A 25299-nucleotide genomic window follows, 5' to 3' on the forward strand; every position below is an offset into this window, starting at 1 on the left:
TACCTGCTCATGGAAGCAACATATGGTGGAAACAGAGGCGCGATGCCACGATCCTCGGGGTGTGCTCGTGCAGTGATAAGGTTAAGGAATTCCTTACCTGATGGAGTATTATTTTATCAAAATACAAATTTTCAAATTAAACATTATATTCATTAAATATAAAAACAGTAGAAATAGATAGAGTATATTAATATAATGTGTGTATATTTTATCTCCTTTAATTTTGTCGGATCAATTTTCATTTGGGTGAAAATAAGATTCAGAGCAAATTGCGCAATAGATTAAAATTTATGTATTTACATTACAACATTATAGAGTTGAAAAAATACTGAAATTCACTAATAGTTTGTGGATTTACGACCAATTAACGCCTCGATAAAAATATGTTGTGAAATACAGATCTATGAAAAGTAATTAAAAGTTTCAAAAACTCTTTCTAGACTAATAGAAAATTTGAAAGAAAGAAGATCTAGATATTTTGATGAAAATTTTAAATAGATAATAATGATGATTAGATAATTTTTTTTTGTCAAGATCTTAGTCATTCATTTGATATGTCTCCGACTATAAAATGAATTCATCTTCATTGATTAGAGCTATTTTATATAATACAATTAATTTACCAATTTTAATTTCTAATTAAGATAATATAACTAATATTCTCAATTATATTAACTCATCCATTTCATTTTTCAATTATGATTATATAATTAAGAAATATTCTTAATTATATTATTGAAAAATGTCCCAATTTATATTATGAGATTGTAAAACAACCCATACTGATACATTAACCTCAAATATTAATTAATTAATCACATTTGGAAATTACAAGCTTTGAAGCCGAGACACAACAAAGAGTCTGAAAGTGAACGCCATGTCTGCATATTTCATTAAAGGTAGAATAAGATAAACCAAATAAAATTCATCACAATAAAAAAGTAAAATAAAAATAAAAAATTGATCTAGCATGGTGGAAATTTCATCTGGCCGAAAATTTGTGCTTCTCGCAATCTCATTGTCTATTTGAGAAGGTGTTTGATTCACCGGTTCAGAAGGTGTTTGATTCACCGGTTCAAGCCCAGTCACAATACAATGATATGAAATGAACGAAACAATTCTCACCGGTATTTTCTCATCTAGTTTAAACAAATCTGTTAAGGATTTAGCCGCAAAACTCAACCAAGAATAAAAGAATTTTACGTGGTTCCGTATAAAATCTACAACCACGGGAGAGTCGCTTTCACTAAATTCAATTGAGAACAAGATTACATCAAATGTTACAAACTAATAAGAACATAAACTGCATTACTCTCTTTCATGCTCAATCTGATCTCTCACTCTCAATTTCTTGTTATATTCTTTTTTGTCTCAGTAAAACACTTATGATCAAAGTATGAAAGAAAGAAGAAAACAATCACAACAACATGTTCTGCTCAGATGCAATTCCCTTTTGAATTACCAGAAATATGTTATAATAGATTCTTTGCAACTAAGTCCCTTAAGTCCACTTATTTGCCAATAAGTCCTTCGACTTATATTGTTGAATTGTTGATCACCAATTCAACAATCTCCATCTTGATCAACACATTCTCTAATGAATCTAGCAAACTCCAGCTTCCTTCCAACTAGCTCCATCACAAAGCGACACTCATTTAAACTTGAAATGGTAGCAAATTGACTAACTTTAAGCAATATCTGAACTTTGAGCTAGGCAATGTCATTGTCAACATATCAATTGTATTATCATCAGTTGAAATCTTCACCACTTTGACATCTCCTCTGTCAACAACATCTCTAACGAAATGTTGCCTAACATCTATATGTTTAGACCTCTCATGGAATACTTGATGTTTGTCAACAACATCTCTAACGAAATGTTGCCTAACATCTATATGTTTAGACCTCTCATGGAATACTTGATGTTTGACAAGATGGAGTGCACTTTGATTATCACAATTGATTTCCACAGTTTCTTGAATGATCCCAAGTTCTAGTATCATACCTTTAAACCACAATACCTCTTTCACTGCCTCAGTTACTGCCATATATTCAGCCTCGGTGGTAGATAATGCCACCACATATTGCAGTAATGACCTCTAACTCAACTGCACCATATAAGGTAAAAACATAGCCAGTTAATTTGTGACTTTCTAGAATCAACGTTGGCTGCGAAGTTTGAATCCACATAGTCTCTGAGTGGTTTCTCTGCAGTAGCCTCCACGTTTTTAAACAGAATTCCAAACTCAGATGCACACTTCAAATATCTGAAAATCTACTTTATTGTCTCCCAATGATACCTCCCTGAATCAACCATATATCTACTCACTACACTGATTCCATGCGATAAATCTGGTCTTGTGCAAATCATGGTATACATGATGCTTTCCACTGCATTTGCATAGGGAACCTTAGCCATATCCCTTCTTTCCTTTTCATCCTTTGGCTTCTGTTCTAAAGTCAATTTGAGATGTTGTCTAAAGGAAAACTTACTACCTTTGAATCATGCATCTTGAATTTCTGCAATATTTTCAAAATGTAGTCCTTCTTAAGTGACCCTTTTTCCTGTCTCTTACAATGTCCATGCCCAATATCCTTCTTGCATTTCCAAGCATCTTCATTTTAAACCTGGACTAAAGCTCATTCTTTAACATATCAATCTCCATCTTACTATAGCTAGATACGATACTATAGCCCCATGGTCTCTCTTGATGTCAACACAATTATCATGCTTGGATTTAGAGTATCCAATCTGCATCATATCTTCATCAAATCTCTTGTACCATTGCCTTGAACTCTGCTTCAAGCCATATAAAGATTTCTTTAGTAAGCAGACTTTCTCTGATTCTTCAGGTATGATGAAGCCCTCTGGTTGAGATATGTAAATGGTCTCTTCTAGATTTCCATGTGCCGAAGCCCGTCGTCAAGACCTTGGGCAAAATGAAATTTTAGTTTCTTATGGTCTGCAATTAAGGTTAGTCAATGGCAAGTATAGGTTCGAACCTATATGGAGTCGATGTATCTTGGTACTCGATGTCATAATTTTAAGGTTGCACTCTGGTCTAAGTGCCAACACTCTAGCCTACAACAGCTGAATTCTTCACCATGGCAGCCTTTTGAGTCCCTCGAGCTAGCTTGCCATTGTTGCTATGTTGAAGTAGAAATAAAACTATAGCTTGTATCTCTTATGTTGTGAGATCTTTCATTCTAGTCATTTTTGCTTTAGGGTGTGTTTGGTAGGCTAGTTAATGCTGGTTTGTTTATTTATCTGGTGTGTACTGCGTGTTTGGTAGCCAAGATTATTTGGTGTTGGGGCCCGAGGTTGAGCCTCGCCCCGCTGTAAATTCTCAGTTTAACCTTGGTAATTAGACTCTTCAAATTGGTGAGTTTAAAATAATCTAGCTAGGTGCTATAATACTGTTTAAAAAATTCACGTTTTCAGCTTTACCATTTTCTGAAATTCAAAAGCACAATTGAGCACGAATTCAAAAAAATCAGAACTTGCCCTCGACGCCATTATCAGACCGTGAGCTTGAACTTTCATTGAAGGCTTCTTGGCTGAATAACCCAATCTTGAATTCAAGAAATCAAAAGCCATCCTTCATCTAGGATGCCATTATCACCTTTGCACGCCGTAAGCTTCAGATTTCTTCGAGGATGCCATTCTCTTATTCATGCCGTGAGCTTGAGAATTCAAGCTATTGTCTCATCTGAATTTTGGAGATTGTTAATGGCTGTATTTTTGGGATGAAATTTGGTTTTTGGGAACAGTTTCTGCTACCTTTTTACAAATTTTAGGGCACGTTTTTTGTGTTCATTTCACACCAATTTTAATGCACAGATTCTGCCGCCAATTTTACAAATGAATTGGAATTCACTTAACTTAGTGAATTCTGCCACCAATTTCAGTATTTCAAGTCACTTAATTTAGTTATAAAAAATGAATTGGAATAAAGTTAAAAATTCTACTTAATTAATCTGTTAATTTGTAACTAATATAGTAAAATTTATCAAATTTAGTAAATTTAAAATTAAAGTTAAAAATATTCACAACATGAAGTAGGAATAAAATACATTTAATTAAATGCACTAAACAAGTGGGTCACTATACTTTACGCTCTAATCTAACTCTCCTAATAAAGTTTGGTAATTTTAAACATAGACCCCTTATTTAAAAAAACAATAAAATAAATTATGATTGTACTTTTATTACTCTTATAGGTTTATAGCCCCATTTAAAATTTCTAATAAATTAATAAAGTTATAAAAAATAATTTCAAAGAACATTACGTATAATCTCATTATTTATATAGCCCCAACTCAAATACTTGTAAATAACTCATTTAAATAGCCCAAAATCAAAATTTAAGAACATCAAGCATGGAGAAGAACATGAATATGGATTAACTACAATTGAAGCTCCGACAATTGCTCCAATGGCGAAGAAATGCAAAGCTCCTTATTCTCAACAGACGAACGAGCAAAAACCTAAAATAGTTCGTGAAGAGGAAGCAAAAGTCGTTGTCAAAGAAGAAGAGTCTTCCAATGAGAAAGAATCCGAAGAATCATCATCATCAGAAGCGGCGTCGGAATCTGAATTCGAGTCCGAGTCCGAATCCAAATCCGGGGATGGAGAAGAAGGAGAGGACGAAACGTCAAAGCGAGAAGCCCTCCGTGAATTATTGAAACCCTTTGGAAAATCTCAAATCATAGACATTCTTAAAGAGGTGGCAACGAAGGACCCCAAACTCTTCCCCAAAATCGTGCAAAAGGTGGATTCTGACCCAGCCCACCGAAATATATTCGTGTTTGGGCTCGGCTGGAATGCCGCCACCGAGCAGCTTGTCCATGCATTCAAGCCTTTCTGCGAAATCGAAAAGAGCAAGCTAATCACCGACAAGAACACGGGCAAGCGAAATGGTATGCATTCGTGATGTTCAAAATGCATGCAGCGGCAGAGAAGGCTCTCCAAGTTCCCCATAAGAGGATCAGGGACAGGACTATCACTACAAGAAATTAAGTTTTTACCCACACATAATTACCCACACATAATAATGTGTGGTAATTTAGCCACACATAATCTCAAAATGTGTAGGTAAATCACATAAGAAAAAAATCATAGTTATTGACATTTAAAATGTGTGGCAAAAACATTTTCGTGACATTTATTATTTTACAGTTATTTTTAAGTTTTATTTATGTATAATAAGACTTATTTTTGAATTTGTTGTGCCAACGTGGCAAAATAATAAAAGTTATTAACCACACATAATTATAAATTATTTATGTGTGGGTAATGAATTTTTATCATTATTATTCTTGAAATCTAAAAAACGTGGAAAAATATTTTTAGCCACATTTATATTTTGGCTTTAATTAGTTATTTATGCAAATCTTAATTGATGTTTTACCCACACATAAATACTCACACATATTCTGAAAATTGTGTAGGTGAATCAGTTAGAAACTTTCAATTAGTTATTGACTTTTAAAATGTGTAGCAGATAACATTTATTGTATAGCGGTAATTTTTTTTAAGTTTTATTTATTTATTTAACAAAATTTTATTGACTTTCAATTTGTTTCACGATAATTTTTTAAGTTTATTTATTTATTTAACAAAAATTTATTTTAAATCTATTGTGTCGATGTAACAAATTAATAAAATTTCTTAACCACACATAATTATCAAATATATGTGTGTCTGATTAATTTTATAATTATTAATTGTTGACAATACATAATAGTTTTATTTAATCTTCACGTTTTTTTAAAAATTATTATCTCATCACGTTAGATAGTTGTAACTACCTCAACCACTATCTTTTTTTTTTTTTTTTGAGGGGCAACCACTATCTATTTCCTTGTAGTTTTTTTTTTAATTATTTTTCCTTATACAATTAATAAGCCACTAATTCTAAAAGTAACACCCTTCCCTTCCGATAATTAACTTCCACAATCATGGTGACTCTTTACAACTGATGGCGTGGGAAAAAAAATTACAATTATATTTTTTGGCGGCATCTCTTCACCACCACGATCGAAGCACCACTCCCAATTCCCATATTCCACAATAAATACTCCTTCCTCTCATATTTTCAATATAGTAATTTGCTCTCTCTACAATTTCTAATTTCCTCTTGTCATGTTCTATTCGCCGCAGAAATCAAAAGTTCTAGCAAGAGAGAAAGAGAGGATGGAAGCTAACGACCTCAATCACACGCCATGAGTTCAAGCAGCGCGCTTTCTTCCGGCGATGAGAGAAGCGTCTCAAAGTATATGTTCACGATAACGTTTACGGAAACATCTATCTTGATCTTCTAACTCTTATGTTTTCGTGGATATTTTAGTTCTTGTTTCTAATCGCATTTGAGAGTCTTTATTTTTATTTATCTAATGTCTAGATTCCAAATGGTATTCACTTTTGAGAGATGCAGATCATATATGCCATGTATTGCAATACGACGAGTCGATGAAGATGGTGAAGCTAAACCACAAAAGATTGGAGTGAAGATCTTGAAGTGCTTGGTTTATCTTCAAGACACATAATAGATTTTTGGCACCTTAGTTATTTAAATATTTTGAAATGTTTGTAATTGGCATATTATTTTGATTTTATGTAATATTATTTGATGAAATTTCTATGCTACAATCGTGTCAGATGCATTTTCATGTGTTTTTTGTATTTATATTTGATCTTTGATATCACATACCAGATTGTGAAATAAAAATACGAATAAATAAATAAAATTCTTACATTAAATATATTTTACACACAATTAAACTGATTTATAGTCACAAACAAATAATATTTTTTCCTAATATTTAATTATTAATTTTTTATTAAAATTTATTACCCACACATATATTATATCAATTACCTACACATATAAATTGTGACGTGTCAATATCGAATGCCACATCATCATCTACATATTTTCCACATCAGCATTATATTATGACAAAAATATATTTATCTACACATAAGAGATACTTTTAGTGACATATATATGTGTCGACAATATTATTAGATTTATCCACACATAAATATATATGTGGGTAAAAATCTTTCTCTACACTTTTATTGTGACACATGTTGACATTTGCATTATGTGTGGGTAAACATCTATACCTACACATAATCATACCTTTAACCACATTTACGTGTGTGGGCGAAAACTCAATTTCTTGTAGTGTATCTCATGCCAGCTGGCAGCCCTCCGTGCCTCTGTTGGAACCGTGGTGGCCAATGGAGGGAATGACATGAAGATGTACGATAAGGCGATGGAGGAGCCAATTAAGGTGGTTGAGAATTGTCAAAATTGCATTGCAAGAAGTTTGTCGAGAATTTTGCCAACAATTCGCCGAGATAGAGTAGTGCCAGTGTTAATGATGGAGTTATTAGGTTTATTTATCAGTATTTTTAATATTAGATCAGGATGGGGGTTATATGATTTATGTGTGAAAAAATTATATGTATTATTCTTTTAAATTAATTATTACAACTTATATAATTTATTATAAATTTTAAATGAGAGCTATAGGGGTAAAATAGTATAATTATAAATATTTTTATTATTATTTTTAAATAAGAGAGTCTATAATCATAAAATTGAGGGTTGTGTTTAAAATTACCTAATAAAGTTTTATGTCTGTCGTTGGGAAGGAGGGGGAATATTATGAATATTATGAAAAATAATAAATCTATGCAACTATATTGTAGCCACCTACAAATTAGTATAATAAGGAAAATTTTGATTTATTTAATTTATTTTTTAAATAATAATAGGATTTAATTATTTTATTATAAAAAAATAATTACAATATAGAGAAAATGATAAAATAATTAAATTTTATTTTTATTTTAAAAATGAAATTAAAAAAATTAAATTATTTTTTATTTAGGTAAATTGTTGGTGGCGCTGTTTAGCATTACTATTTGAAAAAAAGCCCACAAGTCAAGTGGAGACAGGTATTGAAACACAGAACCCTAGTTGAGCCCGTTAACAACTTCTCCTCCGTTCTCCCTCGACGCTGCACCCTTTTCTTCTTCGTCGCGCGCAGATAGACCGCCGCCGCCGTCGACAACGTCGTTAAGGAGCACGTTCACAGTGTTCAGCAACAATGGCGGACGTCGTTCAATTCAAGCTCGAGCGCATGCTCGACGAGCTAGACGACCTAGAGCGGCGCGGTTTGTTCAGCCGCCGGGAGATAGCCGAAATAGTGAAAATGCGCCGCAAATTCGAGTACCGTCTTAAGCGGCCTAGTCCCCTAAAGGAAGATTTCTTGTCCTACATTGACTACGAAAAGCAGCTCGACGCTCTCCGCTCCCTCCGCAAAAAAGCTCTCGAAAGGAAATCCGGCGGCGAAAAGTCCAAAAAAACCATCTCGGATTTCTCTGGCGTGACAAGGATTCTCCTCATTTACCGACTCGCCACGAACCGGTTTAAGGGAGATATTGAGCTATGGTTTCAGTACCTGGAATTTTGTAGAACGCGAGGACACGGCAGAATGAAAAAGGTGTCTGTTGCATTTGCTTCATTGTTCAATTCATGATCGTGAAGCTTTCACATTATTGGTTTTACTTAATTGTAGCTAAAAGAAAGCTTCACTTTTGCAAACAAGTTGATAGTTTTGGATTATTTGGTGCTTTGTAGTGTAGGTGTTTAGTTGCCAATGTTCAATAGTTCAGTTTTCTTTCTATTACCTTTATGCGTAATCCTCTTTGAATTTCAATGATGGTACTTCCGCTTATTGGATATCTTGTTTCTGGTGTTATTATGTTAGGCCCTGGCTCAATTAGTCAGATTCCATCCGAAAGTATCTGGTGTGTGGATATATGCTGCGGCTTGGGAGTTCGACAACAATCTGAATGTTGAAGCTGCCCGTGCTCTAATGCAAAATGGTTTGAGGTCGTGCCCAACTTCTGAGGACATATGGGTGGAGTATCTTCGCATGGAACTCACATTCCTCAACAAGTTGAAAGCTCGAAAGCAAGCCTTGGGGGAGGGTAAAGGAAACACAGCTCGTGGCAATAGGAATGCTGATGAGCAACAGTGGAGAGATGAGAACCAGGACTTGTTCATGTCCCTGGATGAGAATGGGGATGTTGATAAGAGATCTAGTTCTCAAGATGGTGATTCAGAGGGAAAGCTGGATGTGTTCAGGGAGCATGGCATGAAGCTTCTTGATACTATCTATAGTGGTGCAATTGAAGCCTTACCTACTGCCTTCAGTCTGAGAATTCGGTTTCTTGCTATACTTGAAGCAACAGAGCTGGTTAATTCAGAAGAAATGCGAAAGAAGATACTCAATGACATGAAAAAGGATTTTTCAAAGGAGCCTCTGTACTGGGACTGGCTTGCTAGAGTTGAAATAGCTGGTGCCAAAGGAGTAAATCCTATCCAGTTAGGCAGAGCAGTTCAGGTATAAACTTTCATCAATATTTGGAGTTACACAATGGTGAAGCTTATGCGTCGTTGCTTGTTCTGATTCATGAATATTGCTAGAATATGTCAAGTATATAATCACTTGCTTTTCCTCTCTTGTGGCTGTCAGTATTGCATGAAATTACACATACACTGAATTTTTGTGAAAATTATGTATGCAGTAGTCCCTTTTTCCCAAATCTTATAATTCATTCCACTGATATAGCCACCCTCCAGCAAAGAAACCGATCATGAAACAGACAGACTATGTACACTAGCATATTGATCTGCTTGAGTCTTATTCTTGTCTGATACTCTTTTGTACTCTTCGGGTGCGTTCTCTTTGGTTGTAAATTTATCATGGTAAAAGAAGGGATAAATAAAATTTCACCCTTTAAATCCTTTCTTTCTTTTCCCTCACTTGACCCTTACTCCCTCAAAAAATGGTGTGATAATATTATCCCTCATTTGCAGTGAAAAGAAGGAATGAGTAAGGGTCAAGTAGGAAATGATGGAAAAGAAAGGAAGAATTTAAAGGATGAAATTTTGGTTATTCCTCCTTTTCCTATGATAAATTTACAACCAAAGAGAACGTATCCTTAGTCTCTAGTTATACTCAATGTTCACCCTGTACATATGCCCCTTTCTAGGTTTTTGAGGAGGGTTTGAAGTCTATGCCATCAACTATCATGGCTGAACTTTACTTAAGGTTCCTCATGGAAGCAGTGAATAGGGATGCAGAAGCTGTCATTCAATTCGATACTCATGCTCCTGCCGTTGAGCTTGTTTTGCATATTCAGGAAGTATTTGAGAAGGCTGAGAGCCTTGGCCGCATTAATGAAGATCTTGCTTGCGAACATGTTTCATACCTTTTACACTTGAGTAAATTGGTTGAAGCTAAGATGCTTGCAGAAAAGCTCTGCTCAGGAAAGTTTCCAGATGCTGTGAATTTATGGACTTTACGACTCACCATAGAAATGAAATGTATTCAGAATAAATCTCTCTCACCAAGCAAGGCGGATCTGCTCTATATCTTTGAACTGCTGAGAAATATTCTGATGAAACTTAGCATTTCGGAAGCAGAGAACTTGTGGATTATGGTATGCTGGATTTTTCTAGTGCTTTATTGTTTTTTTCTGTAATTTTCTAAAATACATACTTTAAGATGATTGATGCCAGCATTCTTGATTCTCATCCAGAAGCTTTTTATTACATTAAAAAACAAGGGTGTTATTCCTATTTTTTTTAGCTTTTCTATCAAATCTTGGTTTAACTTGGTGGACTTTGCTTACAATTGTTTCTGTAGGGGCTGAAATACTTCGCAAATCAGAGACGTTATTTTAACAAGCTTGTGGAGATGTCAGTTCTATTATTGGCCAAAGATGGCGGAACTGATAGTGGGTTTTCACTCTCATCAACAATTTTAAATTATGTACTTCAAAGCGATGGTGTTGAAAGTGCCAGAGAGATGTATAAGAGGTAGTTTCTGATGTGATATCTTTTATTCTTTTCAGCATTTATACGGCTGGCACGCGCACGCCATATGTTGTAGTATGGACACTGACATTATATCCTTTGTCTCAATTGCAGATTTCTCGCTTTACCTCATCCTGGACTTAAAATATACAGAGATTGTATCGAGCTAGAGTCTAACCTTGCATCCAGTGGTGATAAGACTGGTCTGACCAATGCCCGGAAGTTGTTTGAATCTGCACTTGTAACTTATGACCAAGATGCAAGCCTATGGCATGACTTTCACTGCTTGGAGATCAAGGTAAAGCCTGAATCTATGTCAAAATAGGTGTAAAAAGAAAATGCAAATACAATAGCAACATTTTTCCCGGATTAGATGGCCAATTGTATGTCAAAATAGGTGTAAAATTGCTTACTTTTTGTCAGCTGATGATTTGTCGAAATGCTCCCAATGTTGCTTATGGTTGATTTAATCCTATGTGGTGTTCTTTGAACATGCTTTGATATAATTCTACTCTTGATTTACCAGATGGGAACGTCAGAAACTGCAGCAGCTGTTCATTGGCGTGCTAGAAAAACCCTAAAAAACAATACAGCCCAGCTCTTGTCTACAAAATCATGACAGGTTACTGCCATTCACATGGTTGATGATTTTACTGGATGTTGTATATCTTAGTTCGCTAGCTTTGAGCTAGTTGTCGGCGTTCCATTTTTGTATTAGTATTAGTATTTGCACTATAAGTCAATTTTGTTTTCATTTTGGGCAAGAATTTGGGTGAACGTAATCATTCATACATTTATCTTTGTGTATACAAGATAGAAGACTCCTGATAAGTAGCTCAGACATTGTAGAAACTGATAAGTAAAGTAATTGAGATAATAGCTTAATAGCTACCCATTGACATTATTATACATGAAAACATTTTTGGTAATTCTCTACACCTTGGGAGCGATCTTTGAGTATATAGTATACAGTAAATTACATGTTGGCAGACGAGCAGGATTTGAGAGGATCATGTCACACTCTTGGCCACTGCGGACTCACAACCTGCAGCAATAACAAGAACTGGATAGGCTGAACTGAAGCAACATTTATATGACAGTAAAATCAGTTTTTGGTAATTTATTCTAAGTTGAGAAGTAGAGATATGCCAACCCACCTCAAGTGTGCTAAATACTAGTCTCATTCTGCTGGCCACGAGCGATGGTTCTTCAGCACGGCCCATCACCGCCATTTGCTCCAACTGGAGAGTCTTCACCGGGAGCCTTGATTCCAGGAGCACACCATTCTTAGTAGTCTCAAAAGCAGAAAGCAAAAGCATTAATTCAGTGGACAGGAGGGTCTCACCAGGCCATTCCTCTCATGTAGTAGGCATTTGCTATGATTGCACAGAAGCCCTTCCAATACATGAGCATTTCTTCCGACACCGGAGGGCTGGATGACCATCGGACTACAGTCGGTTGTGGTGTGCAAAGAATAGTTATGAACACAATGCTCAACCACATTATACATTCATCAACCTGAAGTAAGTGGCAAACAAGTATAATCCCAGCATGGAAATATGCAGGAGAAACAGGTTTTGTTGCCATGGAAATGGCATAGCATATTCAAACAAAGTTACTCACTTCCTGGGAGATAATGTTGGACTTGAGACCAGTATTTCCACCATAGGTTTGCATTGCCTCAATCTCAACACCCGATTCCTTCATATCAGTAAGCTCTTTCCTCAAGCCCTCGTCCGTGCATCCCAATTCGTATGCATTAACACCAGCGCTGATGAACTCCTAAGCATCATACCATTAGCACCTTATCCACTACAAAAAAACCAATGAAATAACCTAACAAGAGGCCAAAAGTAAACTACAGAATATACTTTCAAGTTGTCACCTCCTCCACGCTCAACAAAATTCCGGTATCGCCTCAACAAACTGATTGCTATGTTACGCGATGACCGATACTCATTTTCTGGAGAGAGAGAATCTTGAGAGCGGCACTACAAGCAGATAGAAAGTAAATGGTATAATTAAGTCAATCACAACCAAAGATATCTATCTACTTATTCTTGTACATTTGTTATGCTGAATAATGGCAAGGAAAACACTGACCAGCCACCTCCTTGAAGTTGTTTGGTGGGAGAAACTTTGAAGTTTGAGCTGATTACTGAAATTTTGAGAACAAGACAAGTTGGACCAATATCCCTTGTGAAACTTGGAATTGCAAGCATGAATCAACTTGGAATTAGTAGGTTCTTGCATTTCCATATGTGGTTGGCAACTGTTGAAGGTTATCGTCGTCAACATAGTTAAACCAACAGCTTCAACCTGAAACAACAAAAATGAAGTTCCACAAAACGCTATCATTCCACATTCTACCAAACCACAAAATCAACACCCAAAAATATAGGCTTAAAGATATTCCCACAAACAAACATGAAATCCAAGGAGCACAGCAAAACATAAAATAACCATTTGAAAGGAAACCAGAACTCAAGTTAACTAGAATGGTAAATTCGATCACTTTTTGCATGTTTCTTCAACATCATAATAAGCAGGATGCATTAACAAGCGAGCAAATTAACATATGATCGCATCATCCCTAACCCAATAAACACCAACTTTGTGAACAACTTCAAATAAACCTTAAAAGGGTGTAGATACTCTCATCAGCAACGCAATAAACTGACAGCACCAAGGAGAAAGCAAAAAAGATCAAGAAATGGTTGTTGGACTAAGTGGATATGGAGATATAAGAGAAGAATCTGACAGAAATTTGATTTTGGTGAATGGCTCCGGAGATTTAATTATGAATTCACAGAACTTTGAAAATCACACGCATTCGATTTTTCTGGCTCCTGGCGTTTTGGACTTTGAGCTTCCGAAAACCAGAGTCATCCGACGTCGTTCGGCGGAATTATCCCAACGACCCTTATGTTTTCAAACAATCTCATTTTGGTCCCTCAATGTTTTTTATTTTAGACAATTAGTATGTCTCAATTTTTCAGCAATCACCGCAGTCTCTTTCAGTTCAGTTTCTCCAACCCCAGTTTGTCATTTGCTATGTCCAAATATTTCCGGAGATGCAGTTGGTGGAGAAAATTCTATACCATGCTCATAAATGTATAAATATTTCTAGTTAAATTTTTTGCGGATTAACAAATTATGCCAAGATCTTGGTACCAAACTGCAATCATAGTAGTTGGACTATTAAAGTGAGAAAAGTTGATTTTTTTTAACAGCGGTTGGTGGATCAGATTCATGTTTGTATAAACACAAATCGTGATACAAATTTACTGTGCATATGTATTTTAGTTCCAACAAAAATACATTATACAATAGGAAGGTGGCATCAGCTACCAAAGAAGCTGACAAAGTGGGAAAGGGTAATTGAATATCGTATCACCACTCACTCAAGATGGGTCTTGATCTCTGCTGAGAAAGCCTCCTCCACCCACTAAATCCATTATTTATTTTCCTTCTTTTACCAATTTCCGATAAAATTAAACATTATTATTTCGACCCGCTTAAATTATTCCGTAAATCGGATTAAAATTGTTTTCTCTCTCTCCCTATATATATATGTATCTTAGAAATACTTGATTGGGTTCCACATTACCATTTTCGAGAAAAAATAATCCTTCATCACTTGTTGAGGTACTGAATGTTCTTTCTCTCTTCAATCTCAATGCATTAGTTATGCATGCATCTCGCCAATGAAGTTTATTCAAGATCGTGTTTGTTTTCTTGCTCATTCGCATTTCTATGTCGATTTTGTTTATTTTCTCGCTCTGGGTTGGTTGGTGAGATGGTCCTTTTATTTATTTATTTATTTATTACGCCATCAAGATTAGCATTGGATCTGGTTTCGTAATTCGTATAATCTGATTTTCTCTATATTACTACATTTGATGAGATTGTGTATTAACTATATTGAAGTTTTGTGTTGTTTATTTGTTAATTGTGCTATTGATGAAAAAGTTTGGATTTTGCAATTATTCAGTAGATTTTATTATCTGTTTGTTGTGTTGCCTACGAACTGTATGCTATAAAGCCGACTGCAGCCAAAGCTGACAAACTAATTCCAAAAGACATGATTTTATCACAACCTTGATACTGCATTTGTTTAGGGGAAATGCCTTTCCAGTAAGAATGCTCGTCTGAATCAGCCTACTTTTAGTAAATTTCATCATTTTCTGCGGTCAGGTACTTAGAAATATGAGGGGAGGGGGATTGTGGCAACTTGGTCAATCAGTTACGCGCCGCTTGGCTCAGGCTGATAAGAAAACGGTTGCACGTCGATGCTTTGCATCAGAGGCTGACCTTAAGAAGACAGTTCTGTATGACTTCCATGTCGCCCATGGCGGAAAGATGGTCCCTTTTGCAGGCTGGAGCATGCCCATTCAGTACAAAGACTCGATTATGGACTCAACGTTGAACTGCAGGGAGAATGGCAGCCTCTTTGACGTTTCGCATATGTGTGGTCTGAGTCTCAAAGGAAAAGACTGCATCCCCTTTCTTGAGAAGCTCGTGGTTGCTGATGTTGCTGGTCTTGCCCCCGGAACAGGGACTTTGACTGTCTTTACTAATGAGAAAGGTGGTGCAATCGATGATTCAGTGATCACTAAGGTGACTAATGAGCACATTTACTTGGTTGTGAATGCTGGATGCAGAGACAAAGATCTTGCCCATATTGAGGAGCACATGAAAGCATTCACTTCAAAAGGTGGTGATGTTTCCTGGCACATCCATGATGAGCGGTCTCTTTTGGCCCTCCAGGTCAGTCGTGACATTCTCCTTTTCAATTTGTATGTTCTTGTATTTAACTATTGAACACATGAGGCACTTATTCTGCACATAGGGAAGATAATAATTGAGGTTTAATGCAATTCTGATCTATGCTTTCGGCATTATGGTTCTTTAGTATTTGTTTTCTTGGATTTGCAAATAAGAAGGAGCATTTTTATTTTTGTCTATTGTATTATTCATCAAGGTGTAGCTCTTTTTTTTCTTGCATGCTGCAGTTTATTTTGGCTAAGTTTCTTGGAAGTTGAGCAGCATGGACTGTGTTCATGAGAATGATAAGTCAAAAGAGCGACTCCAATATCATTAATACATATATTGAGTTTCTAACAAGTCAAAATGCATGATAATATTATGCTAGTTTCAAACTTATCACTAATTAGCCGGTGACTGCTGCCCCCACTTGTCTAAATTCTCTGTACATCTCGGTGCAGGGTCCTCTTGCTGCCCCAGTTTTGCAGCACTTGACGAAAGAAGATTTGAGCAAATTGTACTTTGGTGAGTTCCAGGTGTTGGATATCAATGGGGCACTCTGCTTCCTCACAAGAACAGGGTATGTTGCTTTATTTGTCTTTCTTCATAAATATGTAAACGAGTAGTCGTGTGACTTGAACTATTATAATTTCTTCATGAGATCTGGATTCTAGGCATGCTGCTTTTTCTTAGTAGAAATGCAGTTCTCTGCAACAGTAATGTTAATTTTATGAAATACTATGAAAGTTGATCACAGTAGTCTCTCTAATATATATGCCAGAACGATTGAAATGCATCAAGGTAATTACATAATGGACTTGGAGTGTTGGCAACTTGGCAGCATATGGCCATCATGTTGAGATGTCTACTTGGCTCTTTGCTTCATTGTTTTTAACATATTGACTTTTCTCTCTCTCTCACTCTGAATCACATGCAATGCTTGTGCTGAAATATGAGTTTAGACAAGACCATTAATTACCATCTCCTTCTGATATTGACCTTTTAATTGCTAATCGATATTCTGTGAGTGGAGAATTGTAGTTTCACTTGTGTATTTCATCATTGCATAATGTTAACTTCATTTCTCACAGAAAAAAACATCTGTAGTCCTTAAACGAGAAAGAGTTGGTTAAGTTGATAAACTTTCAGGTACACCGGTGAAGATGGTTTTGAAATATCAGTCCCGTCTGAGAATGCAGTGGATCTGGCAAAAGCCATTCTGGAGAAATCCGAAGGCAAAGTGAGGCTGACAGGGCTAGGTGCTCGAGACAGTCTCCGACTGGAGGCCGGCTTATGCTTGTATGGAAACGACATGGAGCAGCACATAACCCCTGTTGAAGCAGGACTTACATGGGCCATAGGGAAGCGAAGAAGGGCAGAAGGCGGATTCTTGGGCGCAGAAGTGATACTGAAGCAGATCGAACAAGGGCCATCTATCAGGAGGGTCGGGATCTTCTCTGCTGGCCCGCCTGCCAGGAGTCACAGTGAGATTCAAGACGACAAGGGCCAAAACATAGGCGAGATCACCAGTGGCGGGTTCAGCCCTTGTCTTAAGAAAAACATAGCCATGGGGTACGTCAAATCTGGATTACACAAGAACGGTACCAAACTAAAGATCGTTGTACGAGGGAAGACCTACGATGGATCCATCACTAAAATGCCTTTTGTTCCCACCAAGTATTACAAGTCATCTTGATTCTTTCTTATTTGTCCAATAACTACATGTTGCTTCTGAGGTGTTTTTCTGGTGAACTCAAAATGCTGCAATCAACTATCAAATTTCACATGGGAGTTTCTTCTCTCTCTCTCTCTTGCAGTTGGATTGATATTTGGATAGGACTTTGATGTTGATAAGGTGGCTCTGCAATTGGGTGATGTTTCTTGAAAGAGATAGGTTTGAGGTCATAAAATATTACCAGCAAAAATAACTTTTGACACAAAGAATGTGTTTTCTTTGATGGAAAAGGGTGAAAAATATATATTTCCACCATTTCCCCACTTTTTTTCACATAATCTATATGGTGGACGATTTTCTTCAAGTATCATAAAAAAAGTTGGATCAACTCATTTTCTCTTCAATTTATGATAATATTATTAGGGGCGTTTACTTTGAGTGATAGAATGGATAGACAAAAATGATAATACAAGTTAATTTACTAGTATTTGCTTTGGTGGATTGGTTAATTTTGAATTTGTTTGACCATCTTATTATTCAAATCATGGATAGTAATGTGTGATAATATTTTACCATATGTCTTCTACCCTAAAGAAGATGAGATAAAAAAGTGGCATGATACAATTTCTTATTCCTTTACTTCTCATAACAAATTTACAATCAAAATATAACACATTGAAATCTTTTGAAAAACTCAATCTAAATCATTTTCTCAATTTGTTTCCAGTTTGAATTATGATGGGGTTAGTCAATACTGTAACTAGTATGAATAAAAAATTAGCCAGCTATTGGGTTTTGTCTAAGATTCTGTTACAAAAACAAATGATACAAAGCATTACGAAGGGTAATATAATGTTATAATAGCTAATTTAAATATCCAAGTATGTCACTCCCATAGAAATGAAAAGATTCATAATTTTATTGTAGATAATTGAAATAATCCAATATATGTCAACTCCCATAAGCAAGAAAGGACAAACTAGATCGATTCAAATTTATTCATTAAACCTGGTCATGTTCTTTCAGCTGAATATTTTGCGGTCTCCTAATTATTTGGAACAAACATATAATGTGTTTGAATTGATCTCATCCTCTCACAAAATATGATTATGCGCTTGAATTGAATCGGTCATAAACTGATGTAATAAAATCTCAAACTTGGTGATGTAATGTTCCAAGTCAAACTCTATCGATAAACAATTTCTATAATTCTATTCAAGTGCGCGCTACCGTAAGTTTTAGACATAGTTTTCTAAATACGAGATAAGATATGAAGACAACATAAAATAACCCACGTACTCATGTTGCCACAAAAGATAAAGATGGGATAGATTTTGATATAACAACCTAACAGATTATACATTGAATAAATAAATAAAAAATCTTGAATTACAAAATAAATAAATCAAAGAATCACGCACGTTCACCAAAAAATAAAAATCATAATAATTTGCTGGCAAATTCATCAATGGCAGTTCCATGTTGACGACACGAAGCCGACGCCACTGCAAGATCTTTGAGCTGCGACAAACTCCTCCCTAACTGTAATGAAACCTTCATTTCCATCAACTCACCATTTTCAACTCCTTTCTCTTCAATATATTCCTCCATAATCTGGAATGATCCAGCACAATTCCTGTACATCTCCACCACCATCCCCACTTGTCCCCCATGCTCCACAATATTCACTATCGTAGCCAAGGCGCCGCCGCCAACTGCAACACCCACACCCAACCCTCCAATACAAGAAGAAGGATCCAATAATGCAGATCCTACGGCCGCCGCGCCGGCGAAAACCGGCCCTAAAACGGCCAGCATCTTGTTCAATTTGAGAGCTGCGTTGCCTAATTTGAGGTATTCTTGTTTATCCTTTTCCCTCAAAACGCTAACAATCTCCCTCATCTCCTCCTCCATTTCTTGCTCTTCTCCTTTCTTCAGCGGCGGCCACCACACGGCTGCCTCTAGCTCGGCCGGAAACTTCTCCAGCATCACTCCGATCAGAGGAAGAGGATACGCTCTGTCCAGAGCTAATACTCTTTCCATCGCCTTTGCTACATCCGTCTCGGTAACATGATCGCTCAGGGTCAGCGCGGTTTGGATCTCCTGGTGTAATCCCTTGAACAATCTGGTGGCGTTGCGCTGCTCTTCCGCGAGCTGCGAGGGTTGGAGCTTGTTCACCACCACCAGCATCGCCGTGGCCGCCGCGAACAGCGCGGCCGAGGACAGCTTCAGCCCGAGAACGGGCTCCGGTGCGGCCGCCGTGAGGCCGGCCATGGCGGTGGCTGTGAGGGTCATCGTGTTGATGGAGTTCAAGAGAAGCGAATTCCAGTTGTTGCGCTGCTCGCCGATATTCGCGTGCATTTCCACCCTATCGGCCACCGCCTCCAACACGGCGTAGAGCTTGGCCGTAGCAGAGGCGGCGGCGGTGTCGTGGCTGCATGGCTGGAGAATGATCGGGATTTTGCCGTTGTCTTTGGTGGATATTTTGGCGGTTAATTTATCATCTGCCTTCATATGTAGAGACATATTTGCATTTGTGACGACAATTCTTTTCTTTGAGGGACGTAATATGGAATTATGGGCGCAAGGCATTGATGAAAAAATTGAAGATTGTGTAGCCATTGATGAATTTGTTTCGGTATGTTGCAAAGTAACTGAATCTGTGAATATATTTATAGTGAGGAGATATAATAATTGTTGACCAGAAAGAATTGTTTTCTTGACCGGGCTGTAAAACAATTTTCTAAGAAATGGTTCGGGTTTGGACCCAGCAAATGAGATTTCATTTGTGTTGCGTCATGCTCGTGCTCGAGACATCTCAAATATTCAAATTAAATATGCTCTCCTTTGATTTGGGAAGTTGAATTAGGGGAATGTTGTATCAAACCATCTTACAATGGACAAATTTTTTTGTGATTGAATTATGCAATCATTTTTGTTTTTAAGATCATCATGCAAGAATTTCGGTTTAGCAAGTCAATTCAAAATATTTTGGTTGAAATTGATATTTATAATTACTACATCTAATACAAGGAAATCGCATGTTTTGTGGTCAAAACTTTTTACCATTTCAAATCATGGTCGAGGCCAGATATATTTTTAATGCATTTTATCTATAATTGTTTCTCTTTTGCAATCTCTATAACTCTATTTATTTGTTTACTTTTATCCGAAGTTTTTGAATTTTGAAAATATTGCGCATAAAGCTGAATTCGTGCGAGGATAGTCCGATGAAAAATATAAATTACAATAAATGTTCCGCATTTATTTCTTTTACTTTTTTTTTAAATTATTAATAATTATTCTCCTTTTTCCCATAATGACTTCAAAGACTAATCTCAATTTATAGTTGGAGGAAAAACATCTTATTAATTAAACTGTGTTTCATATATTAATTAAATATACGTGTATATATGAGTATATAAACTATTTACCAATTCAGTTGGTTTGTGTTCTTCATTGCAGGTATGGCTGCCATATACTTTCCCAAAACACACAACGCCAGCAACACTAACACACACACACAATATCAAAATCGAAAATTTCCCACAAATTAAAGGAAACCCATTCCCCAAATCTACAAATTTTCAATTCACCATCTGATTCCTTCAATGGAGCCCCGAGCTCATTGAAGAAGATGATAGCGACACAGGAGGAAATGGTGGAGGCGAAAGTGCCGATGGCGTACAAAGACCAGTGCACTCATCGGCTCATCCCCTTAACAAATGCCAGCAGGCGGAGCTTTACCTGTCGTGGAAGTGCGGGCGAATGGTTGGGAGGTGATGGGGGTAGGCAGCGGAGGGGGCGACGAATGGCGGCAGATCTGATGATGATGGTGGGGGAGGGCGGTGGAGAAAGAGGTGTGGTGGTGAAGAAGGGCGGCATAGGGCGGCATTTTAGGGGTTATTATTTTATTTTTATTTTTTTCCATGTGTCAATTTTCAGTTATAGTCGGCGCCATGTCAACTCGTAATTGTCATGTCAGTTCGGAGCTTTAACCAAGTAAAAAAGTATGGAAAAATTATTCAACTCGAAATTTTTGATAAAAAAGAAATTAATGAAAAATTTAGAAATACACCAAAAATTCATGATTTTTTGGCGTAATTAACTCAGAAGAAATAATGGTGATTATTTGTGTAGTAAAAGAGAGGAGGATATTCTGACTACAGATTCTAAATCGTTGACCTTTGATGGCAAAGATCCTCGTAGCACCCGCCCTTCCGCAGCCAGCAGGCCCCATCTTAATAACCTCTATTTACATCGAATGATTGTGAACACATTCAATTCAAGATTGAACACAATTGAATTCAAGAATAAACAGCATTCCACTTGATACCTTCATATTTCAGAAAACGTCACTCTCTCCGAGTGTGGTGGAATTGTGGAGCGAGAAAGAAAGATGGGATCAGTTGCGAAGAAGGGATTGCAGCAGTATTTGGGGCAGCTCCAGCGACACCCTCTCAGAACCAAGGTCTCCGCTCTCGTTGACTCGTTGACTTACCTTTCCTTTATTCTCTCTATGTTGCCGTTTCTTGATTTGTTGTTTCTATCTCCGGTTGATTGTAAAATTGAAGATATTTAGTTTTGATTGAGTTTTGCAGATGATAACGGCGGGAGTGCTGTCGGCGGTCAGTGATATTGTAGCGCAGAAGCTTACTGGCATTCAGAAACTTCAGCTGAAGCGACTTCTTCTTAAAGTGGTATCCTTCTTACTCAGCTTACTTATTTACGTTGCGTCTTCATTCCATAAAACTATACGTTTTCCAATTCGATTATCGATCCGTGGAGTTGGGCAGGTATGAGGATTCTTGAAGTTGTCAGTGTGGGAATAGCTTATTCTTGAATGATGCTTTCGTGATGTGATCAATTAGTGTGATTTCTAAGAAATACTGAGAAAATCCAATGTGTTGTTTTTGGTGGTTGAGTGCTTAGATTGCCTCTTTATTGATTGCTAGGCGGATGAGGTTATAATAGATGCTCTTCCTATTATGTTTTGGCACATATTTATTGGTGGTTTACTAGTGATCTTGTAGGGTCCCATTTCTTCTTCAATATTGCGTGTTAGTGTTCACATCCTTCTTTGGAAAATGGAAGCACGTTTCCAATAGCTGTCATTTTGGTTTCAATTTTTTCGGAATTTGCTATAATGCTATTTCATGGAACATTGACATATCTTTCATTTCAGTTTCCAATGCTCAGTTAAAATGCTATTTCAGGATACTGGAAAATAATATAAGCAACTGGTAACCCAAATTTTAATCCATTTCTACAAGTTCTGGTGGTATTAGAGACTGATAACTGTGTCTCCAACTTCAAGTAACATTCTGTTTTTCTTTTGGTAGGAAGAAGATTGATTACTTTTTATCCCAAAGCACTATGCTTGAAATGTGGTGGGTAAATAGTGTAAGGATGAATGCACCAAAGTTATACATAATTGTGGTTTAACTTGTCCCAACTATACCTATACTAGAAATCTCTATGTTGTTTAACTATGTGAGGTACTAAAACTTAATCCTCCACTAACAATATGTTGATTTAACAGACGAACACATGAAACTGATCCCCAACGTTATCCATTTTAGACAAAAGGGATAAAAGTTTCCTGGTGATAGTGGTAGCTTTTATTGACACTCTTGCATAATTTGACATTAATTGATGTTTACAAGTCAAATACATTCAACATTTATGGATGCACTTATTGATACGTTTTCAGTGTTTCATTAGATAGACTTGTGTTTTTTACATTTGTGACAAGTTCAAGTTGTTTCTGCAGATACTTGTTATTTGAATTTTGATCCCTAAAATGCAGATATTCGGGTCAGCTTATTTGGGTCCATTAGGGCATTACTTCCACATATTGCTGGATAAAATTTTCAAAGGGAACAAGGACTCCAAAACTGTGGCTAAGAAGGTGCTCCTGATTCTTGTATTCTCTACTTTGTTATCTTCTGTTTCTGAATCCATCATGCCATTGAATCTCTGGCATTAGTAAGAATTTCTTCCATATGACATTTCTGGCGCCTCGATCTTTTCTTCTCATAATCCAAAGTGAATTCTGGGATAATTTGGATCCCTAAAATGAAACTAGAATTAAGACAATTGAATCCTTTCAGGTAGTGCTGGAGCAACTTACAATTTCACCTTGGAACAACCTGATGTTTATGATTTACTATGGCTTAGTTATCGAGGGTGAGTCTACACCACAGCTTCTCTCAGCTTGCTATATCTGTTGCTCATGCTTGTTATTCGTAAGAGTATAAAAGTTCTCTCACGTTTAAGTACAATTCTTTGGCGTCGTGGCTCCTCAGAAAAATGCTTTCAAATTGCACAAGAATTAAGTTAGATGGTAGGAAGATATGGTGAACGCATATTTCCTGTCTTCTCAGGCATGGCTAAAAACACATACACGAATTTGTCTGCATAGACGATATTTTTAAAGTGTGCATAAAGTAGTAATTTGTATTCTGTAGGCTTCCAAAGAAAAACCGATTATCTGAACCAAAACCTTGATCTGGAGTCCATCTCAACTTTCCGAAGTAATGCTCGGAAAGCAAGTAAATTAACATAAGATTTTATTGATTTGTAATTTGTACTGTATAATTTGCACAGGGAGAGCATGGATCCATACGAAATCTAAAATCAAGAAGGAATATCCAACTGTCCAGTATACATCGTGGACAGTAAGTGATGTTAAATAGTTTGGGTTAAACGTTTGATGTTGAGAAAAGTGTATATATTTAGTTGATGCGTTACTATTGTGCAGTTCTGGCCTGTGGTTGGATGGGTAAATCATCAGTACGTGCCACTACAGTTCCGCGTTATTCTCCAAAGCGTCGTTGCTTGTTTCTGGTATAATGCTCTCCTCATCCTTGTCAAAATATTTGCTCCTGAGATCCCAGAGCATCAACGTGATTCGATTTTCGATTTTTTCTTTTCCCTTATTCTGATTTACAGGGGAATATTTCTGAATCTAAGAGCAAAGTCTCTGGCACTTGCTAAACCTTGAGGAGAGGAGGAAATGTGCAGCAGCCTTGTTTGATGTTGGAAAATGTCAGCTTGTTTAATACTAGTATATTATATAGTCATCCAAAATGTATTGTCTGACCGTGATGTTTTAGAAATATTTTTTATTACTCCTATAATATGAAAATTGAAATATTCAACATTTTCTTCATCCAGATCTACTGGTCAAACTTTTTCTTGGAGTTGCTCCTTTGACTTCAAACTTCTGTTTTTCGTGTTGTTTCTTTCAATTCAACGTATATTATATTTTTAAACAAATTAAATAAGTAGAATATAATTCTACAAATGTTAATTAAGGTTTCAACTTTTGAGTAATCTATATTCTAAATATTAGTAGCCTTAGGTCAATCCATTCATACATTTTGATTGTATATATGTGTTTTTTTTTTTTGAAAAATTATTATGAAAAGAAAAGGGATAAGAAGAGGTGGGAAAATCACCAGTTTTTTTTAAAAAATTATTATGAAAAGAAAAGGGATAAGAAGGGATGGGAAAATCACCACTTCTTTTGATCTCGTGTTTGTCATAAAGGAAAACATGAAAAAATATTATCATAAATTGGAGTGAAAATGAGGAAAAATGAGTTTTCTAAATTTTCTTTAATTGATGATGTCTGAATAAAATTATCCACCACAATACATGTAAAAACCAATAAAAATATAAGTTTACTATTTTCCATAAAAAAGACGCACCCTCTTAGAGAAGTATAAAAAATTTAAATTTTAGATGCATATCTTCAAATTTAAATTGTATAGAATGAATAAATGTGGATCGATTAAACATTTCTAACAGCTCGTGAGTCGTGACGTACATTTTAAAGTTTAGTTCAAAATCTACGCAAAACGGAGATAAAACGAAATACTTGCGCCACGCATTACGCATTTTTCTTTATTTAAAGCGTGTTTGCATACATAAACTGAACTACCACAA

General features: G+C 36.3%; 5 protein-coding genes and 1 long non-coding RNA gene across 10 annotated transcripts; 4 read left to right on the plus strand and 2 right to left on the minus strand.

Annotated features, from left to right (window-relative positions):
- Positions 1 to 5026: 5026 nt before the first annotated feature.
- LOC130985807 (uncharacterized) lies at positions 5027 to 6666 on the plus strand. The gene is made up of 2 exons (XR_009089093.1): positions 5027 to 6275; positions 6405 to 6666. It is a non-coding gene; the product is annotated as an uncharacterized LOC130985807 (long non-coding RNA).
- A 1278-nt stretch (positions 6667 to 7944) lies between these two features.
- LOC130985808 (uncharacterized) lies at positions 7945 to 11716 on the plus strand. The gene is made up of 6 exons (XM_057908942.1): positions 7945 to 8520; positions 8788 to 9426; positions 10079 to 10528; positions 10735 to 10907; positions 11019 to 11202; positions 11431 to 11716. The coding sequence occupies exons 1-6, from the start codon at positions 8125 to 8127 to the stop codon at positions 11521 to 11523; spliced, it is 1935 nt and encodes a 644-aa protein (XP_057764925.1). The 5' UTR covers positions 7945 to 8124; the 3' UTR covers positions 11524 to 11716.
- A 56-nt stretch (positions 11717 to 11772) lies between these two features.
- Positions 11773 to 13940, minus strand: LOC130985810 (uncharacterized). 4 transcript variants are annotated; one of them, XM_057908948.1, is made up of 7 exons: positions 13666 to 13940; positions 13008 to 13223; positions 12776 to 12895; positions 12528 to 12686; positions 12250 to 12422; positions 12062 to 12167; positions 11773 to 11949 (listed from the first exon to the last, which is right to left on the minus strand). In XM_057908948.1, exons 2-7 carry the CDS (start codon positions 13200 to 13202, stop codon positions 11920 to 11922), a joined length of 783 nt encoding a protein of 260 aa, XP_057764931.1. In that variant the 5' UTR covers positions 13203 to 13223; positions 13666 to 13940; the 3' UTR covers positions 11773 to 11919. The 4 variants fall into 4 exon arrangements, with proteins under 4 accessions (XP_057764931.1, XP_057764930.1, XP_057764927.1 ...); XM_057908947.1 differs by having other exon boundaries at positions 13541 to 13847; XM_057908944.1 differs by having other exon boundaries at positions 11773 to 12167; positions 13666 to 13834.
- A 223-nt stretch (positions 13941 to 14163) lies between these two features.
- Positions 14164 to 17457, plus strand: LOC130985809 (aminomethyltransferase, mitochondrial). The gene is made up of 4 exons (XM_057908943.1): positions 14164 to 14552; positions 15102 to 15674; positions 16133 to 16251; positions 16821 to 17457. Exons 2-4 carry the CDS (start codon positions 15114 to 15116, stop codon positions 17365 to 17367), a joined length of 1227 nt encoding a protein of 408 aa, XP_057764926.1. The 5' UTR covers positions 14164 to 14552; positions 15102 to 15113; the 3' UTR covers positions 17368 to 17457.
- Positions 17458 to 18645: 1188 nt separating this feature from the next.
- Positions 18646 to 19977, minus strand: LOC130985811 (probable F-box protein At4g22030). The gene has a single exon (XM_057908949.1). The coding sequence runs from the start codon at positions 19966 to 19968 to the stop codon at positions 18787 to 18789; it is 1182 nt and encodes a 393-aa protein (XP_057764932.1). The 5' UTR covers positions 19969 to 19977; the 3' UTR covers positions 18646 to 18786.
- A 1535-nt stretch (positions 19978 to 21512) lies between these two features.
- On the plus strand, positions 21513 to 24549 carry LOC130985812 (peroxisomal membrane protein PMP22). Of its 2 annotated transcripts, XM_057908951.1 has the most exons (7): positions 21513 to 21817; positions 21948 to 22046; positions 23156 to 23257; positions 23460 to 23535; positions 23956 to 24026; positions 24110 to 24195; positions 24301 to 24549. In XM_057908951.1, the coding sequence occupies exons 1-7, from the start codon at positions 21746 to 21748 to the stop codon at positions 24350 to 24352; spliced, it is 558 nt and encodes a 185-aa protein (XP_057764934.1). In that variant the 5' UTR covers positions 21513 to 21745; the 3' UTR covers positions 24353 to 24549. The 2 variants fall into 2 exon arrangements, with proteins under 2 accessions (XP_057764934.1, XP_057764933.1); XM_057908950.1 differs by having other exon boundaries at positions 21517 to 21817; positions 24110 to 24549.
- Positions 24550 to 25299: the final 750 nt, after the last annotated feature.

Source organism: Salvia miltiorrhiza, chromosome 5 (assembly GCF_028751815.1).
Source record: "Salvia miltiorrhiza cultivar Shanhuang (shh) chromosome 5, IMPLAD_Smil_shh, whole genome shotgun sequence".
Classification (NCBI taxonomy): Eukaryota; Viridiplantae; Streptophyta; class Magnoliopsida; order Lamiales; family Lamiaceae; genus Salvia; species Salvia miltiorrhiza.

What these genes read in the sequence shown, in the direction of transcription:
- LOC130985808 (XM_057908942.1), top strand. Translation starts at nt 8,125, where the DNA reads ATGGCGGACGTCGTTCAATTCAAGCTCGAGCGCATGCTCGACGAGCTA. An exon ending in AGTTAGGCAGAGCAGTTCAG is followed by an intron (nt 9,427 to 10,078) that starts GTATAAACTTTC and finishes GCCCCTTTCTAG; the next exon opens with GTTTTTGAGGAGGGTTTGAA. An exon ending in GCCAGAGAGATGTATAAGAG is followed by an intron (nt 10,908 to 11,018) that starts GTAGTTTCTGAT and finishes TCTCAATTGCAG; the next exon opens with ATTTCTCGCTTTACCTCATC.
- LOC130985810 (XM_057908944.1), bottom strand. Translation starts at nt 13,202, where the DNA reads ATGTTGACGACGATAACCTTCAACAGTTGCCAACCACATATGGAAATG. An exon ending in GAGGAGGTGACAACTTGAAA is followed by an intron (nt 12,687 to 12,775) that starts GTATATTCTGTA and finishes TATGATGCTTAG; the next exon opens with GAGTTCATCAGCGCTGGTGT. An exon ending in TACATGAGAGGAATGGCCTG is followed by an intron (nt 12,168 to 12,249) that starts GTGAGACCCTCC and finishes CCTGGAATCAAG; the next exon opens with GCTCCCGGTGAAGACTCTCC.
- LOC130985809 (XM_057908943.1), top strand. Translation starts at nt 15,114, where the DNA reads ATGAGGGGAGGGGGATTGTGGCAACTTGGTCAATCAGTTACGCGCCGC. An exon ending in GGTCTCTTTTGGCCCTCCAG is followed by an intron (nt 15,675 to 16,132) that starts GTCAGTCGTGAC and finishes ATCTCGGTGCAG; the next exon opens with GGTCCTCTTGCTGCCCCAGT. An exon ending in TGCTTCCTCACAAGAACAGG is followed by an intron (nt 16,252 to 16,820) that starts GTATGTTGCTTT and finishes ATAAACTTTCAG; the next exon opens with GTACACCGGTGAAGATGGTT.
- LOC130985811 (XM_057908949.1), bottom strand. Translation starts at nt 19,968, where the DNA reads ATGGCTACACAATCTTCAATTTTTTCATCAATGCCTTGCGCCCATAAT.
- LOC130985812 (XM_057908950.1), top strand. Translation starts at nt 21,746, where the DNA reads ATGGGATCAGTTGCGAAGAAGGGATTGCAGCAGTATTTGGGGCAGCTC. An exon ending in CTATGGCTTAGTTATCGAGG is followed by an intron (nt 23,536 to 23,955) that starts GTGAGTCTACAC and finishes TAATTTGCACAG; the next exon opens with GGAGAGCATGGATCCATACG. An exon ending in TCCAGTATACATCGTGGACA is followed by an intron (nt 24,027 to 24,109) that starts GTAAGTGATGTT and finishes ACTATTGTGCAG; the next exon opens with TTCTGGCCTGTGGTTGGATG.